This window comes from Orcinus orca, chromosome 2, assembly GCF_937001465.1.
Source record: "Orcinus orca chromosome 2, mOrcOrc1.1, whole genome shotgun sequence".
NCBI lineage: Eukaryota > Metazoa > Chordata > Mammalia > Artiodactyla > Delphinidae > Orcinus > Orcinus orca.
Window position 1 is genome coordinate 127,215,983 of NC_064560.1, and position 16,102 is coordinate 127,232,084.

The 16,102-nt window shown below is 41.0% G+C and overlaps 1 protein-coding gene across 4 annotated transcripts in view; it reads right to left on the bottom strand.

Moving 5' to 3' along the window:
- ACIN1 (apoptotic chromatin condensation inducer 1) overlaps window positions 1-16,102 on the bottom strand; it is a 33,163-nt gene that overhangs the window by 15,661 nt on the left and 1,400 nt on the right. For 3 of the 4 annotated variants that reach the window (XM_004283176.4, XM_004283175.4, XM_033411586.2), the window contains exons 2-8: window positions 15,639-15,704; window positions 13,577-13,688; window positions 13,030-13,149; window positions 5,583-5,671; window positions 3,002-4,255; window positions 2,284-2,499; window positions 1,445-1,560 (exon numbers count right to left, since the gene is read on the bottom strand). In XM_004283176.4, coding sequence (XP_004283224.1) covers window positions 1,445-1,560; window positions 2,284-2,499; window positions 3,002-4,255; window positions 5,583-5,671; window positions 13,030-13,149; window positions 13,577-13,688; window positions 15,639-15,704 — 1,973 coding nt within the window. The remainder of the gene's footprint in view (window positions 1-1,444; window positions 1,561-2,283; window positions 2,500-3,001; window positions 4,256-5,582; window positions 5,672-13,029; window positions 13,150-13,576; window positions 13,689-15,638; window positions 15,705-16,102) is intronic. The other variant, XM_033411587.2, reaches the window with a different exon arrangement.

Sequence of the window (16,102 nt, forward strand, 5' to 3'; positions counted from 1 at the left end):
GGAGGCACTTCCTCAGGCCCAATTAGTAGCAGGTTGTCAACATCTACTTTGAAACTGCCATTACAGAAAAGACATGCTATACTCCCATGGGACAGGGGAGGGAAAGGCAGGCATTATCTCTGATTGATGGATAGGGAAGGGAAGGTGTCACCCCATTTCCTCATCGATGGTGTAGCTGGGGAATCCTGAACACCTTCCAGAATCCGCTGGTTTTTCACTTTAAGGTCCTAGAAGAAAAACCCTTTTCCAAAGGATAATGTACCCATTCCAAAATGGAAAAACAAAAACTTTTTTCAAAGGCAATAGAGTGAACTTTTAGCTTTCAAACCAAAAATGTAATGGCCACAAGATGGCAGCAGAGGCAAGAATATTAGAATAGACAGTAGCAAGGCAAAAGTTATAATAATGAGTACATAATTATTGTTAAAGTCTCAAGAAAATGAGATAATAAACCATGTCACTGCCCACCACCCTCCAAAATCAGAGGCAAAAGATAGCCTGAAGCTCTAAGAAGAACATAAATGATTAGATGTACATAAAGGGAAAAATCATATTGATAGTATTAGTGTTAAAATGCCATTAAAACAATCATGGAACAAAGTTAGGCCAACTGTCTACACAGGACATTCACTAAAGTAGTATAGGATTCCTGATGTCTAAAAGCTAAGCAATCTTATTTCCACAATGCTTTTCTTTTTCACTTCCCATGAGACTCTGAAGCCAGGAATTTTGGTTCAATGGCTTCTTAATTTGTAATACCTAGCTCAGAAGAATGAATGACATACATGTTCAATTACAAATTTAATTTGATATGGCAGTATTTTTCTAGGACTACACATAAGGAATAAAAAATTCATGTTAACTGCATAAATGGTAAAATCAATCCAAGGGTCTTAGGAATAACTTCTGACTTGATATGGACTTCATATTTTGCTGTATTGTACACTGTGGGAGATAACTAGGATAGACTGTGCTTAATAAAATGATAGCTTATAACCAGAGAAAATAAAATAACTAAAAAACAGCACTCTCCTGTAAGGTGCTCTGTAGATCCTCAACATCCTTTATTAAGCTGTGTTCCCAGGCTCACACGTAGCTGGTAAATGTGAGTTAAAGACTGAGTTAAAATGCCTGAGTCAATGCCCTTACACTGTCTTGAGTTTACAAAAAGAAGCCTCTGCTGCCTCCTTCTTAAAGGAATTGACTGTTTTGGTCAGATGATTCCAGATATGGGGTTCCTTTTGCTCTCACCACCACTTTTCAGACTACCTTAAGAGTTCTGGTGGCAACTCTCAACATAGTAACTGAAGTCTAGCCTTAGTCCAGATAAAGCTCTGCCTTCACATTTTATAATGAAACTAGGACTTAGCCAAAGAACCCTAGAGAGCCAAGAACTAGCCCACAAACTGGGAGTGTTATACCCCAGTTGAGAGAGATCACTTACACAGTGTGATGAATCCTTTCTGATTCTGGTAGGTGGGAGGTCGGAGTCTCTGAGGTCTGGGGCTGTGTGGCAGCTGGCGGCTCTGCCTCTTCAGCTTCACACTTCTTTGGGCTCCCCTGTAAGGACAAACACAGCAAAACAAACATAGCAACGTACTTAAATCTGCTTGGTTCCTTTTCTATAACGTGGAGTTGGTAAAAGGCAGAGCACAACATACACAGTACCAGCTCCACACATAACTCTATTTATCTTCATTATTTCATTTAAGAAAGTGGAATGGAATATTGCTTACAGAATTTCTATGCCAAAAATCATTTTATTAAAATTCTTCTTTGAGAGAACTGAGAAAAGGCTTCCTTTTGGGCAGAAAAAAGGGAGATGTTCCGAGGAAGAACTGACCTTGAGAGCCCTGAAGATGAGAACCCTGCTGCTCAGCCTCATGGAGAACTTTCATGAACCAGGGATTTGGAAATAAAAGTAGACTCTAGGGGCTTCCCTGGTGGCGCAGTGGTTGAGAATCCGCCTGCCGATGCAGGGGACGCGGCTTCGTGCCCCGGTCCGGGAAGATCCCACATGCCGCGGAGCGGCTGGGCCCGTGAGCCGTGGCCGCTGAGCCTGCGCGTCCGGAGCCTGTGCTCCGCAACGGGAGAGGCCACAACAGTGAGAGGCCCGCATACCGCAAAAAAAAAAAAAAAAGTAGACTCTAACAGGTTTCCCCAACCTTCTCCATTTCTATTGAACCTTATCCAGACTGCACTTTCAGTTTTATAGCTAAGACAAAAGGGAAAATCATGCCTAATCCTCCGTCTCCCTCTTAGGGAAGGGGCATAATACCCTACCCGCTCAGGCTGTAACCTCTGGGTCACATGCTTTTCAGCTGGCTCAGGTTGGCTCATACGCCTCACTCGGATAGAGGTTGAGGTGGAAGTCCTCTCCTTTGGCTCAAGGACCTGAAGCTGTGGCAATGGTGGAGTTGCAACCTCCTGACCAGAAGAGGGATCTTTGGTTTCAGTGTAGCTGGTGCTGCTGTCCCTGGAGACTCCAGGGCTCAGAGACTAAAGAAATGAAACACATTAGGCAAATCATTTTATATGCCATATATTCAGTAGATCACTGAGTTTTCCAACTTAATACTTTAGATCTTTTTATTCAAAGATTTTATTTAAATCTTTCCCTAGGTTTATTCCTGTTTCATTTAGTGACCTCCCTGACTTCCTAGATTACTCAACAAATTGTTTATCAACTCCCAACTAGGTGCTGGGTACTGGGATACACACATAAAAAGGCATGTCCATACCCTCAAGAAGTTTACAGTCTAGCAGAGGAAATGGGTATGGATTCAGCTTTCTTTGCAATCAAAGGGAATCAAATTGAAAAAGGACCCAACTTAGGAATCAATGAGTTGAAAGTGAGACTCCGAAATGAGAAGAAAGTAATCACTGAACTGGGGACTTAAAGGAAGCTTTTCTGCTGGAAATCATGATAGATTCTCCAGGGGTTGAAAAACACTGCAGTACAGACAGAACATCAACGCACCCAGGATTCTCCCACACTTACTTTTCTGCTGTTGCTTGACGCTGAACGGGAACGGGAACGGGAACGGGACCTGGATTCTGATGTTGACCTGGAGCCCATCTTGGGTCTACCACGAGGGTTGGAATGAGTACCTGCCTGAGATACATCTCTCTGCTTGGATCTTGGAGGTGAATGAGACTGAGAGCCTGAGCTGTCAGGAGAGCGAGATCTTGATCTAGAACTGGAGGATGACGATGAGGAGGATCGGCTAGAGGATGAGTCAGCTGACCGTTTCAATCTGTGGCTTGGGACAAGAGTATGAGAAGCCCTCCTGCCTTCCTTCTGTTCCAAAGATTCCTCCGTGATCCCTTTGGCCAGTGTGAATTCCTCGATTTTTAGAGGGAGTGGTTGAGCTGATTTTTCTGATTCAGTTTCAAGACCCTTCTGGGTTGAGGATTCAGCTTGTGTGCTTTTCTGAACTAGAGGCAGGACACTCTCCTCTGGCACTTTCTCTACTGGAGATTCTACTTTGGTGTCTGCAGGGCTTGACAAAGGAGACAGACCTCCCACCAACTGCACAGTATGCTGAGACAGTAAGAGCTCCCTGGCCTCAGCATCTGTATTAGGAGGAGACAACTGAATAAGGACAGGAGGGGCTGGGCCTTCCATGGGTTCTATTTCTTCTTCACTCTGGAGTTGTGTATTAGGTGGTGGAGAAGATGCTTCCTTGGTAAGTAAAGGTGGGGGAGTCTCCTCCTCACTAGCAGTTTGCTCTGGTTGTAGCACAACAGGGGCCTTCTCCAGATCTTCAGTCAATCGAGGAGGGGAAGGGGACTTGGATTTTTCCTCCAAGCTTTTTGAAGGTTTTATTTCTCTTTCTTCTTCCTCAAGGGGAGAAGCTGTTTTCATCTCTTTCTCCTGCTGATGTCTGGCCAGATGACTTCTTCTGGCCTCTTCCTGGGACCTTGTAACTCTCCCTCCTCTCTCTAACCCCTCCTGTTCCTGGGATCTTATAGTTTGGGATCTCTCATCCATTACCTCCTCAACTTTTACACTGGGCTTCTCTTCCCCCTCTTCTTCCTTAAACTGCTTCAGGACTGGTGCATCCCTAGATTTTTGTCCCTCATCATCGTCTTCCTCCTCTTCCTCCTCTTCTTCCTCTTCCTCGTCCTCTTCTTCTTCCTCTTCAGTTTTCAAATTTCGATCTGCTCTGAGCCTCAGATTTCTGGAAGGTGTTTCTTGATCCTCTTCCTCCTCAGCAGCCTGGCTACACTCAGAAAGTTTAGCTGCTCTTGCCTGAAAGAAAAAATATTCAATGGTTCCAAGTATATTTGCTCACTATCAACAGAGGAGAAGAAGTATCTCACAAGACACACACATGACGAAGAAACTCAATGATATATGCTTTCAGCAACACAGAAAACAAATGCGACAAGAGACACGCGTGACTAGTATGGGCTCTTACAGGAATCAAAATAGAGTGACCAAAAAGAATAAAATAATGAAACTGCTAGTACTTCATTTGTTAGCGTCAAGCTTTAAAAATAAATATAGGGCTTCCCTGATGGCGCAGTGGTTGAAAGTCCGCCTGCTGATGCAGGGGACACGGGTTCGTGCCCCGGTCCGGGAAGATCCCACATGCCGCGGAGCAGCTGGGCCCGTGAGCCATGGCCGCTGAGCCTGCGCGTCCGGAGCCTGTGCTCCGCAACAGGAGAGGCCACAGAGGTGAGAGGCCCGCATACCAAAAGAAAGAAAAAAAAAAAATATATATATATATAAACTGAACATCTAGAAAGGGGGTGGGGGCGGGACTGACCTATTATCAATAAATGCGATTATTTTGATCATCTTTGGGGTATATTTAATTTTTTCCCATTGTTTCTTTTCCACACTTGTAATTACACTATACATATGCTTTTGTATACTGTTTACTTAACACTGTATCATACAGCTTTAAGGTTTTAATTGAATAATGAATTATATCTTTTCTAATAATGTGCTACCTTAGGAATACAGACCAGCCTACTAACTTTCACAGTTATTTTTTTATTTGTTTTGTTTTGTTTTGTTTTTTTTGAGGTACACGGGCCTCTCACTGTTGTGGCCTCTCCTGTTGCGGAGCACAGGCTCCGGACGTGCAGGCCCAGCGGCCATGGCTCACGGGTCCAGCTGCTCCGCGGCATGTGGGATCTTCCCGGACCGGGGCACGAACCCGTGTCCCCTGCATCGGCAGGCGGAATCTCAACCACTGCGCCACCAGGGAAGTCCCACAGTTACTTTTTTATATATTCTTTTAGAAATTCGAAGGCCAGGGACTTCCCTGGCAGTCCAGGGGTTAAGACACCATGCTTCCAAATGCAGGGGATGTGGGTGCGATCCCTTGTCAGGGAACTAAGATCCCACATGCTCACAGCATGGCTAAAAAAGAAATCCAAAGGCCAGAGCAGATATAAATTAGAAAACAAAAAACAAGAAAAATGATTACGAAGAGAAAGGAGATGACTATACAGAAAGCTAGAGAGATACCAACTCTGAAATAGTTTGAGGAAAAAGAGGAGGAGGAGGAGATACCCAAGGCATTACCCAAAGAGGTGAAGGATGCTTTCAGAGGTAACTGAGTTACCTGTCTGACTCTGGATGATCGTCTTTCTCCTTTCCTTGGTTTCTCATCATCAGATTCACCTTTCTCTTCGGAAATAGAGGCGCTTTTTCCTATCAAATGAAAAAAAACCAAGTCAGACTCATAACATGAACATTCATTCAAGACTGCTTTCTAAAATTCAATCGATCAAAGCATATGAGCGGCTCAATACATATCTGTATTAATCTCTCTGACTTCTATGTGGAAGAAAAGACTATATAAAGCCCTAAGGGTCAGGGTCATGTTGATAATTCCTGCTATGCACATCTGGCATGTTTTTAATGTCACAAAGCCAATTCACATATTATAAATAATTCAAATAAATGTAAAATAACTACCAAGGGCTTCAAATTGTCTAGCACAAAGTACATTTATTTCTGTAAAATGTTTTGTCACTGAATCAAAGCCCAAGACTTCACTGTGTTCAGTGTCCATTTTTTTGGACTGCCTATTGCCACCACTAGTTTTGACCAAAACATCATGATTAATATACCAGTTTGTAAAACAATAATCTCATGATATAAGTACTTAAGAGAAATGATTTTCAGGGCTCAGGGCTTCAGAAATGGCCCCTCTCAATTATGTTTTATATATGGAGCTCAAGGTGAGATTATTTTAAAGAAAAATAAGGTCTACTATTAAAAGAAAGCTTGTGGACTTCCCTGGCAGTTCAGTGGTTAAGACTCCATGCTTACACTGCAGGGGGCACAGGTTGGTCATTCCAAATAACAACTCCATGTAAAACTGGAAAAAAATTTCACTTACATTCCATGAAGGAAGGTAACTGTGGGTAAATCACTTAAATAATTTGGGTCTCAGTGTCTTGACTGAGAAAATGGAGGGGATGGACCGGAAGACCTCTACGTTTCCTACCAGTGTTAAAATATTACAGAGTAGCAATGCAAATATTGATGTGAACCAGTTTAGAAAACAGCCTAAATATAATTATATTTCAGATACGTACGATACAGTACAAAAGGTTTAAATGATCCATAAAAACCTGTGCTACCCGAACAGTATTTAAACTAGAGCAAATAAAGCAGATGGTGTGAGCTCTCACCCAAGGTCTTCTCTCTTATTTTATTCCAGCAATCTAAACTAAACTAGTCTCTGCTTCTGTAACTAAAAGAAGAAAAGAAACTTACAGAATGAACTAGAAGACTGCACATATTTCATAAAACTTTACTCCATGATCACTTGATTAACAGGAGCTTTGAATATATACCATTTCATATCTGGGTTAGAGAATAAAGACTTGCATTACAGGTGTGTGTACAGGAACTAGGGTTAGGATATTCAGTGACAGGTCAGATTCTTCAGCAAAGATTTAAAGAGTAATCTGTAAGATATTAATAAATAATGTGGTGCCTATAATAATCAATAATTTCATAATTAAATGACCTGGAATAGGTTAAATTACAAAATGAGGAAAAGCAAAAGAAAACCTTTTCCATGAATTTCAGGAAAAGCTCCTTGGCATGTATCAAAATAAGGGAAAGAAGCTGACTTATTGTAGTTTAACAAAAAAGAAAAAAAAAGACAGAGGGTGGAGGGAGGGATGAACAGGCAGAGCAAAGAGGAGTTTTAGGGCAGTCAAAATACCCTGGTATGATACTCTAATGATGGATACATGTCATTATACATTTGTCCAAACCCACAGAATGTACAACATCAGGAATGAACCCTAAGGTAAACTATAGACTTTGGGTGATTATGATGTGTCAGTGTATGTTCACCCATTGTAAAAAATGTACCACTCTGGTGCGGGATGTTGATATTAAGAGAGGCTATGCATATGTGGGGGCAGAGGGTGTATGAGAAATCTCTGTACCTTTATGATTTTGCTGTGAACCTATAACTGCTCTAAAAAAATAATGTCTTAAAAAAAAATCACTATCCAGATGCTCAAGAATTAAAAAAAAAAAAAAAAAAGAAGAGGCTTCCCTGGTGGTGCAGTGGTTAAGAATCCATCTGCCAGGGCTTCCCTGGTGGTGCAGTGGTTGAGAGTCCGCCTGTCGATGCAGGGGACATGGGTTTGTGCCCCAGTCCGGGAAGATCCCACGTGCCGCGGAGCAGCTGGGCCTGTGAGCCATGGCCGCTGAGCCTGCGTGTCTGGAGCCTGTGCTCCGCAACGGGAGAGGCCACACAGTGAGAGGCCTGCGTACTGCAAAAAAAAAAAAAAGTAAAAAAGAAAAAAAGAAAAAGAATCCACCTGCCAATGCAGGGAACATGGGTTCGTGCCCTGGTTGGGGAAGATCCCACATGCCGCGGAGCAACTAAGCCCGTGAGCCAAAACTACTGAGCCTGCACTCTAGAGCCTGCAAGCTACAACTACTGAGCCCGTTTGCCTGGAGCCCGTGCTCCGCAACAAGAGAAGCCACCGCAATGAGGAGCACGCGCACCACAACGATGAGTAGCCCCCGCTCGCCGCAACTAGAGAAAGCTCGTGCGCCACAACTAGAGAAAGCCCGCATGCAGCAACAAAGACCCAACGCAGCCAAAAATAAATAAAATAAATTAAAAGATAAAAATAAAAAGAAGAAGAAAAAGTTACCCGGTTGGAGGGAAGGTAAAGATTTGAAAATTGCAGATATCTTAAGCTTATAAATAGGCAAAGAAAAGACTGGAAAATTATATAGCAAACTATCAACTGTGGTTATTTTTGTTTGTGGGACTTCTGATGACTTAAAAACCTGTTTAAAGGGCCTATATGGGAAAAGAATCTAAAAAAGAGTGGATATATATGTATAAGTGATTCACTTTACAGTACACCTGAAACTAACGCAACATTGTAAATCAACTATACGCCAATAAAAATTTTAAAATTTAGGGAATTCCCTGGTGGTCTATTGGTAAGGACTCGGTGCTTTCACTGCCGGGGCCCGGGTTCGATCCCTGGTAGGGGAACTAAGATCCCACGAGCTGCACAGCGCAGCCAAATAAAACAAACGAAAACCTGTTTTTTCCTGTTTTTCCAAAAATTTTCTAATGAATACACACTACTTTTTGTAATAAGAAAACAAACATTTTTAAAACAATAAAATCCTATACCCTGGAGGGAAAACCTACAGGAGAGATTCTCTGATACGCCTCAAATACTACGAACAGTTAAAATTCACAGGCCTAGCCAACCCAAGTACTTGCTTTTACCACTGCAAGTTCTATACAAGAAACATTCTCTTTGTTGTTTATTTTCAACTTAAAAGCAAGTGTTACAAGCACATATACCAAAGATGCTTTGCAGTGAATAACAAAGCACATATATGCTCTGAATAAATAAATGTGATTTTAAGGGGGGAAAAAAGGCATGTACAAAGTTTACCAGAGATAAATGTGCTAAACAGATCAAATAAGAGTTCTGGAGCTGTGATTTTAAAATTAGGTATGCATAAGCAAATAGCCTTTATCTCCATCAATTATAAACTGTATGCTATTCTATTAGATCATAATGTTATTTTGATACTGTAAAACTGCAATGACAGGATTCTAGATGATCCCTCCTCTAGAAGCACTTGCCTAATAAGTCATCAAAGAGATGTGGGAAAAATGGGAAGGGCTGGTCAGAAAGTTCTGGACATCACTGTTTTGCAAAGAAAATGACAACTGGAGGGGAACCTCAGACATGAAAACAAGAGCCTAGTAAGCAATACAAAATATAAGAAAGAGATGAGGAATTTCTTCCAGCTCCTTGTAAGGAGCTGATGTGATGCAGACAAGGTTCTGGGAAAGGTGCCATCTTCTATTATGTGAACATGGCCACATGAGTGTCTTCAGCCAGATGTTAATAATGTGTGCAGAAACTGAGCACCTTTAGCAAAGAGTGGTACGAATACTGGTAACAGGTTAATAAATGTATTTCAGGCGTTAAAAAGCAAGCCAGGGTGAATGTAAGATTTCTAAGATTCCAAAGCCAGAAGCCTTCAGGAGAGCAAAGGCAGTGTAGAATGTATTAAAGTGAAGAATGGGGCCTTCCCTGGTGGTCCAGTGGTTAAGACTCTGTGCTCCCCCAACGTAGGGAGCACAGGTTCGATCCCCGATCAGAGGATCCCGGATGCCGCACAGCTTGGCAAAAACCCCCACAAAAAACCAAACAAAAAAAACAGACTGAAGAATGTTTAAGGGTCATATAGGAAGGTAGTTTCTTCATCTTGGAAAACAAATCCCTGGGCAGGATTTGCAGGATCCAGGTTAGGTAGCTACAGAGATCAGAGCAAAGCCTGTGGCCAGAGGGTATCCTTGGGTATGAAAAAGCAGCAGAAATTAAGAGAATGGAGACCTGGCAATGATGCCAACCCTAAATCTGACTCATGTTAGCTGTATAAGTAACTTACCTAACATTTATTTATAATCTCAGCATCCAGATTTAACACAAGAACAGGAATGAGGGCTAAATGCTCTGTAAGCCAAAGGCTGGCTAAGATCCCCTGGGGCTATACCTTTGTTAATCAATCTGTATTCTGAATATCCATTTTTAAATGTTTTTGTATTTTTCCTCCTAATTTTCCTAGAGTGGGCTCTTTTTGGAAAAATTAACTGAAGATAATAAGGACTGTTGTATACCCAGTCATGATCTAGGAGGCAACTTCTGACTATGGAGGGTGAATACTGACTCCCAACATCTTAGAAAAATCTGAAGAAAGTGATGGAAAGATATGAAGTCAAGAAGGAGAGCCAGGCAGGATTTTATAAACCAATTTTTCCTTCCTATTTGGGATTGTGACTACAGCACATTAATGCGAGGTTGCTGGCATATAATAAGCCAAGGATCTTGATTAACTATAATGCTGAAAAACTATTCTTTCATTTAGTCATTCATAAACTGAGCTGATCAACAGAACTACCAGGGGACTTTTTAAAAATGTAAGGTCTCAGGACTTACATTCTTTGAGATTCTTGGGGCAGGGCCCAGGAATTCATATTCTTAAAAAAAATAATATCCAGGGGCTTCCCTGGTGGCGCAGCGGTTAAGAATCCACCTGCCAATGCAGGGGACACGGGTTCGAGCCCTGGTCTGGGAAGATCCCACATGCCGCAGAGCAACTAAGCCCACGCGCCACAACTACTGAGCCTGTGCTCTAGAGCCCGCAAGACACAACTATTGAAGCCCACGCGCCTAGAGCCCGTGCTCCACAAGAGAAGTCACCGCAACGAGAAGCCTGCGCACTGCAACGGAGAGTAGCCCCCGCTCGCTGCAACTAGAGAAAGCCTGCGCGCAGCGAGGACCCAATGCAGCCAAAATAAATAAATAAATTTATTTAAAAAAAAAAAATCCTCAGGTACCACTACTGATTACCAAAATATGTTACTAGGAACCTTACTTTAATCAAAATCTTACTAAATAAGGAACCCCAAACATCCAAAGCTAACAAATAAGCTGGAAGCCTAATAGTTTATGAGCCTATGGCAGACTGACGCTGTACACCTGAAAAAAATCTAATTTCTGGGTAAACTCCAGGCATTACTACCGATCCAACCAAGCACTGCTAGAACTCCAAACTACCACTCCATTTAGGACCTTGACCAAATTTCATGCCACATCTGTTATGAAATTCACATTCTAGCCAAGATCAGAGGTAGGAAAGTTTATGGATAGAGTATACCGAAGAGGACACACAGCAATTGTTTGTTGTATTCTACAATTTACTACATTCATTTCTTACTTTTTTTTCACCTCTTTCCTTTCACCTTTTTTTTTTCCCCTCCTCCAACAATTACAGCCATAGGCATAGTCCTGCTGAAGACACAAAGCACTTAAGAGACTACTGGCCACCTTCCTCACTCTAAATCTTTACTTGCTTTTGAAACCTTATATCTATTTCAGGACATTCCTCATTTTCACTTCAAGTTACATTTAGAACAGAAAGAGGCTCTCTCTTTTTCAAGAGGTCCTTATCAAATCATATTGCTATCAAGAATTTTCAATGGTTCCCCCATTACCTTTAAAATTAAATATCACCTTCCTTCCTACCTCTGTGCCTTTGTTCCTTCCTAAAAATACCCTCTTGTCTTCTCTGTGCCAACTCAAATCCTACGTATTTCTAAGGCTCACTCAAATCCTACACCTCCTTCATGAGGCTCTCTCTAATCTCTCTAATCCTCAGAGAATTTTTTACTCTTTGGAATTCCAGTGGTACGTGTGTCCGTACTACTTGTATGTCACTTAAAACATACCATCTTCCATTGTTAGTTTTATGTGCAGTTGTCTTCTCTCTCCCTAATAGATTTTACAATGTGCTGACTCCCCACACACTCTAGCATAGAGACACGTATACAGCAGGAATTCTATACGTAATTTTTTGGCTTATTTTTATTTAAGAAGCAATGCTGACAACTAATTTATAAAAGAGTTTTCCCCTTCCACATGGCTTTACAATCAGGGAAAAAAAGAGTGCTAAGAGCAAAATGGATCAATTGGTGGTTTGCTGTTTTTATTTTGAAGAGAAAAGAGATCTCTAAAAGAAATTATTTCTCTCCCATCATTAAATATCTCCTAAAAATCTGCTTTCCGGAAAGAGTTCCATATTAACCAGAAGAGCTAGCAACTTCTATACATTCTAGAAGTATTAAATATGGAATGATCACCTTCTCCATGACCACTAACATTAATGATCATTCAAAATACTTGTTAATTTACACACTGGTTTACTTTATCTACCTACTATTCACATGTCTTATATGCATGTTCCCCTAAAGGCACACTGTTTTGACAGGTAGTTCCTAGAAGACAAAGGCTGCATTTACAGACTTTTGCTTGAGATACTATGCAAAAGTGGGTGCTTAACATTTTTTTAAATGTGAAAAAATTAATCTTACCTGAACCAATCCCACACACTGGGTTTGAGCTCCCCGTAATATGCTCAAATAATACTCTGCACTGCCTCTCATAGTACACAGCATAACTCCAGTTAATTATGTAATAATTTGTTTAATGTCCATCTTCTCACTAGACTGTATGTTTCATTATGACAGAGACTTGTCTTTTTCTCTACTATATTCCTGGTGCCTAGCACAAGCCTGGCATACAACAGGCAAGTTTTTACTTGTAAAAACTTGTTGAATGAATTAATAAACTGCAGATGCCCATTTGGGGGGATGACTGGATGTGTAACACACAATATATACAATTGGTGAAGAGATGAAAAAGAGTTTTGACTGTTGCTAAATTCAGAGGCAGAGGAAGTTAGAGAGGTATACAGATGAGAAGAAAAATCAGACTGCCTCATAAAATACTGAGAGGTCAACACAACATAGAGGTGAACGCAGACTTCATAAAGGACATAATTTCCATGAAAAACAGATGTCAAATAACACTGTCACAGAATTGCCCTGGGACTTTAATGGAGGCTTAGCATGAAAGGAGGTGTAACTACCTCCCCCCACCAACTACGCAGGATTGACAAAACAGCGCAGTGGGGAGGGAGATACGTACTGGGTGAATGTCTGCTGAGCTCCAGCTCTGGTCTCTCCAGGCTGCTCTGAAAGTCAGGAGGCAGCAGGGAAGCCACTCCCTCGGGATGGATCATCTCGTCCTCCGACTCAGCTGAAGCTTCTGCAAAGTACAGATTGGGTCGGGGCAGGGAGGGAGTGAAGGGCTCAGCATGTGGGAATATGTAGAGGAGTGAAGGAGGTCAGGCAAAGTCACGGATACAGAGTATATACTAAAAAGAGCACTGTCCATAGAGAAAAACTCCCTAAGATAAGGCTCTTGTTCATCTAAAGGGTAGCTTAATTTACTTATAACTCTTCCTGTTGGCAGGAATGCTCTTCTAGTCTAGTCAAGACAGTCAAATTAAGTGTCTTCTTCCCTGACAAAAGGTAAATAGTAACTCACTTGGCTCCATAAACTACCAAAGCAAATAACTGGCAGTCTCAGCCTGACTTATATTCCTGAAACTGCCTAGTGAAACAGGCCCATCTACTCAGCGAAAGGAATAAGCAGGAAGAACTCCTTGTAAGAAGTGACAGTCTGGGCTTACCTTCAAGTTCTGCAGCTTCTCGAGCTTCACGTTCCAGACGCTGCCTAAGCAGCTCCTGCTGCTTTTCCAGATACTGCTTTATGAAACTGTTCTGGCTCATTTCCTCGCCAATCTGTGTAGAAGACATGGAAAAAGATAGTCTAGGAAAACAAATCAGGAAAACGCAAGGTACAAAATTCCATGGAAAGATACGGAAAATGTTGGAGGGCCCTTTTCTAAGCTACTCCTAAGTTGAGGACCAAAATATATAGCCCTACGATTCACAAAGATGGCAAAGAGGAACTGCACACGTAATTTTTTATTTTAAATATTCAGTTCCCAGCCAAAGAATGATACACAAATAATTCAAAAAAATAAAAATTCCTATAAAATTATGCCTTTTAGTCTAAATTTTTAGATAATCTAAATTATATAATCTAAATTTTCTTTTTAATAATATTAAAAACTGAAGGAAAAAAATACTAGTTCATACTAATTCATCTTTTGTTCACACAAAAGATCAACCTCCACCTATCCAGGAAACATTTTGTTAAACATCTCCAAAATTCAACTACTAGACTTAAAAGCCTGAAAGCAAGAGACTAAGAAAAGGGATTCAGCATTTAGACAGAGTTCTAACTCCATTTTCTTTGGGTGAGAAGAAATCTTTGGTAACAATTTTTAAAATCCAGGAGCTTAATCCCTTTTCCCATTTTTTTCTGCAACACAGACTCCCATGTCACTCTTCTGCCCTTCAGCTTTCTCTTCACAAGTCCTCTTCCCGAGAAGCTTCTTGCTTAGCAAGTCCTATTAGAACTCCAGAAAAAGGAAAAAAATCTGAATAAATACTTTCTATGTCATTAGTCATCTTTCCTAAGCGTGGTAAATGTTTTTTTTCCCCCTAAAATAGAGATGAGTCTCTTGGTAGTCAGTGGACACTGATGAAGCGTGGGTTGCAAGTATTAGAGAACGTATGTATTTGTTGCAAAAAACCTATGTTAATAAAAGCAAAACTTCAAAGTTGCAAATGTAATCGGCAAAAGGAATAGAATGGTAAAGTGATTAACTTATGCAGTTTCTTATGCTTGTTAAAATACTTAACCTCTGTAAGCTAGTTAGATTATACTTTCAGCTTCATGAGCTAATAACAAGGGAGTAGGAAAGCTCTCTTGTTTTTCCACTGTATCTTGGGACTTCATCTAGTACTGGAGCTGCACACCACTGCACTAACAAAGACCTGGATTTTTCCTTTAAGTGCATGACACAATATAATGAGGGGATGTTAAAAGCTGAAAAGAATCTTAGGAGACCACACAGCCTAAGACTTTTTTTTTTGAAACTGGGAATGATTTCTTCCGAAGAAATCTTATGCAGAAACTCAATATTCAAAGCAGACAGAAGTAGATCTAATCTAGTTTAAGAGGGGAATGTGAACCCCTGCTCATTTGGGAAGAAATTTTCTCTAGGAAGTCTCCAAAAGCAGCTCCACAAGATCCCAACAGAGTAGTTATAAAACTATGGATCTAGTCCAACTCTTTCTCATCTTACACACAGGGAAACTGAGGAAGCCAAGGGCTCCAAAGGTTAAGTTTCTTGCCCAAAGTAACAGCAATTAATGACGTTTAGGAGTAACTGCACAGTTAATATTAAAACTAGCAATGGTGGATGATTTCCAAAGGACTGAATTCTTGGAAAATCTATGTCAACACAAGAATTCTTCTTGATCAGCAAGTATTTTCCTATACTGCCCTGTTGATTGTCTACTCATATCTACATTCAAAGACATCAACTACTTTTTCCAAATTGATGTCAAACAAATGCCTTCAGATCCTTGTACGCCACTTAACCAACTAGAGCCACATCTTTCTGAACACACCATTTCAAGAATCAGAAATTAACTAACAGCTCTTCTGATTCGTGAATTCTTTATTAGAATTCAACTGTCCTAGTATGAAAACATTTTCAACCCAGGGAACTGAGGAAAATACTGGTGAGAAATCAAGCATCAAATATACAACATCATGTCCTTCCATGTCTCCGTGCATCCAAAGAGCCCCCCCTTCTAGTGAACCTTCTTTCTTACCTGGGAATTTGGCTGGAATGCAGCATGGGGTGTTGAGTGTTTCTGTAAATTTTCTAGCATTAGAGCCTGGTACAGAGAAGGGCAAAAGTCAGAAACCAGGAGGAAAAAAACCCTCCCGCAATCTCTTCATCAAAGGCAATGACTAACCGTACACACTTAAACTGTACTCCTCTTCCAGGGACCTAAAAGCCCTTTACTAATTCCGTCCTCATTCGTCTTCAGAAGACCCTTAAAGGTAGCCATGGTTACTGCTCCCAAATGTACAGATGTAAAATGCAGGCATATTGGGAAAATGTGGCTATGCAATAAAATCAGTGACAGTGACAGAACCAGTACTACAATCCCTATTATCTTCTGCACTTCTGAGTAGTGTCCCTTCTAAATCTGGCCCTTCACTTCAAATATTCAAACCAGGTTCAAATACATGAAACCAACATGGTTTTGGCCTGACTGAATTCCTTGGT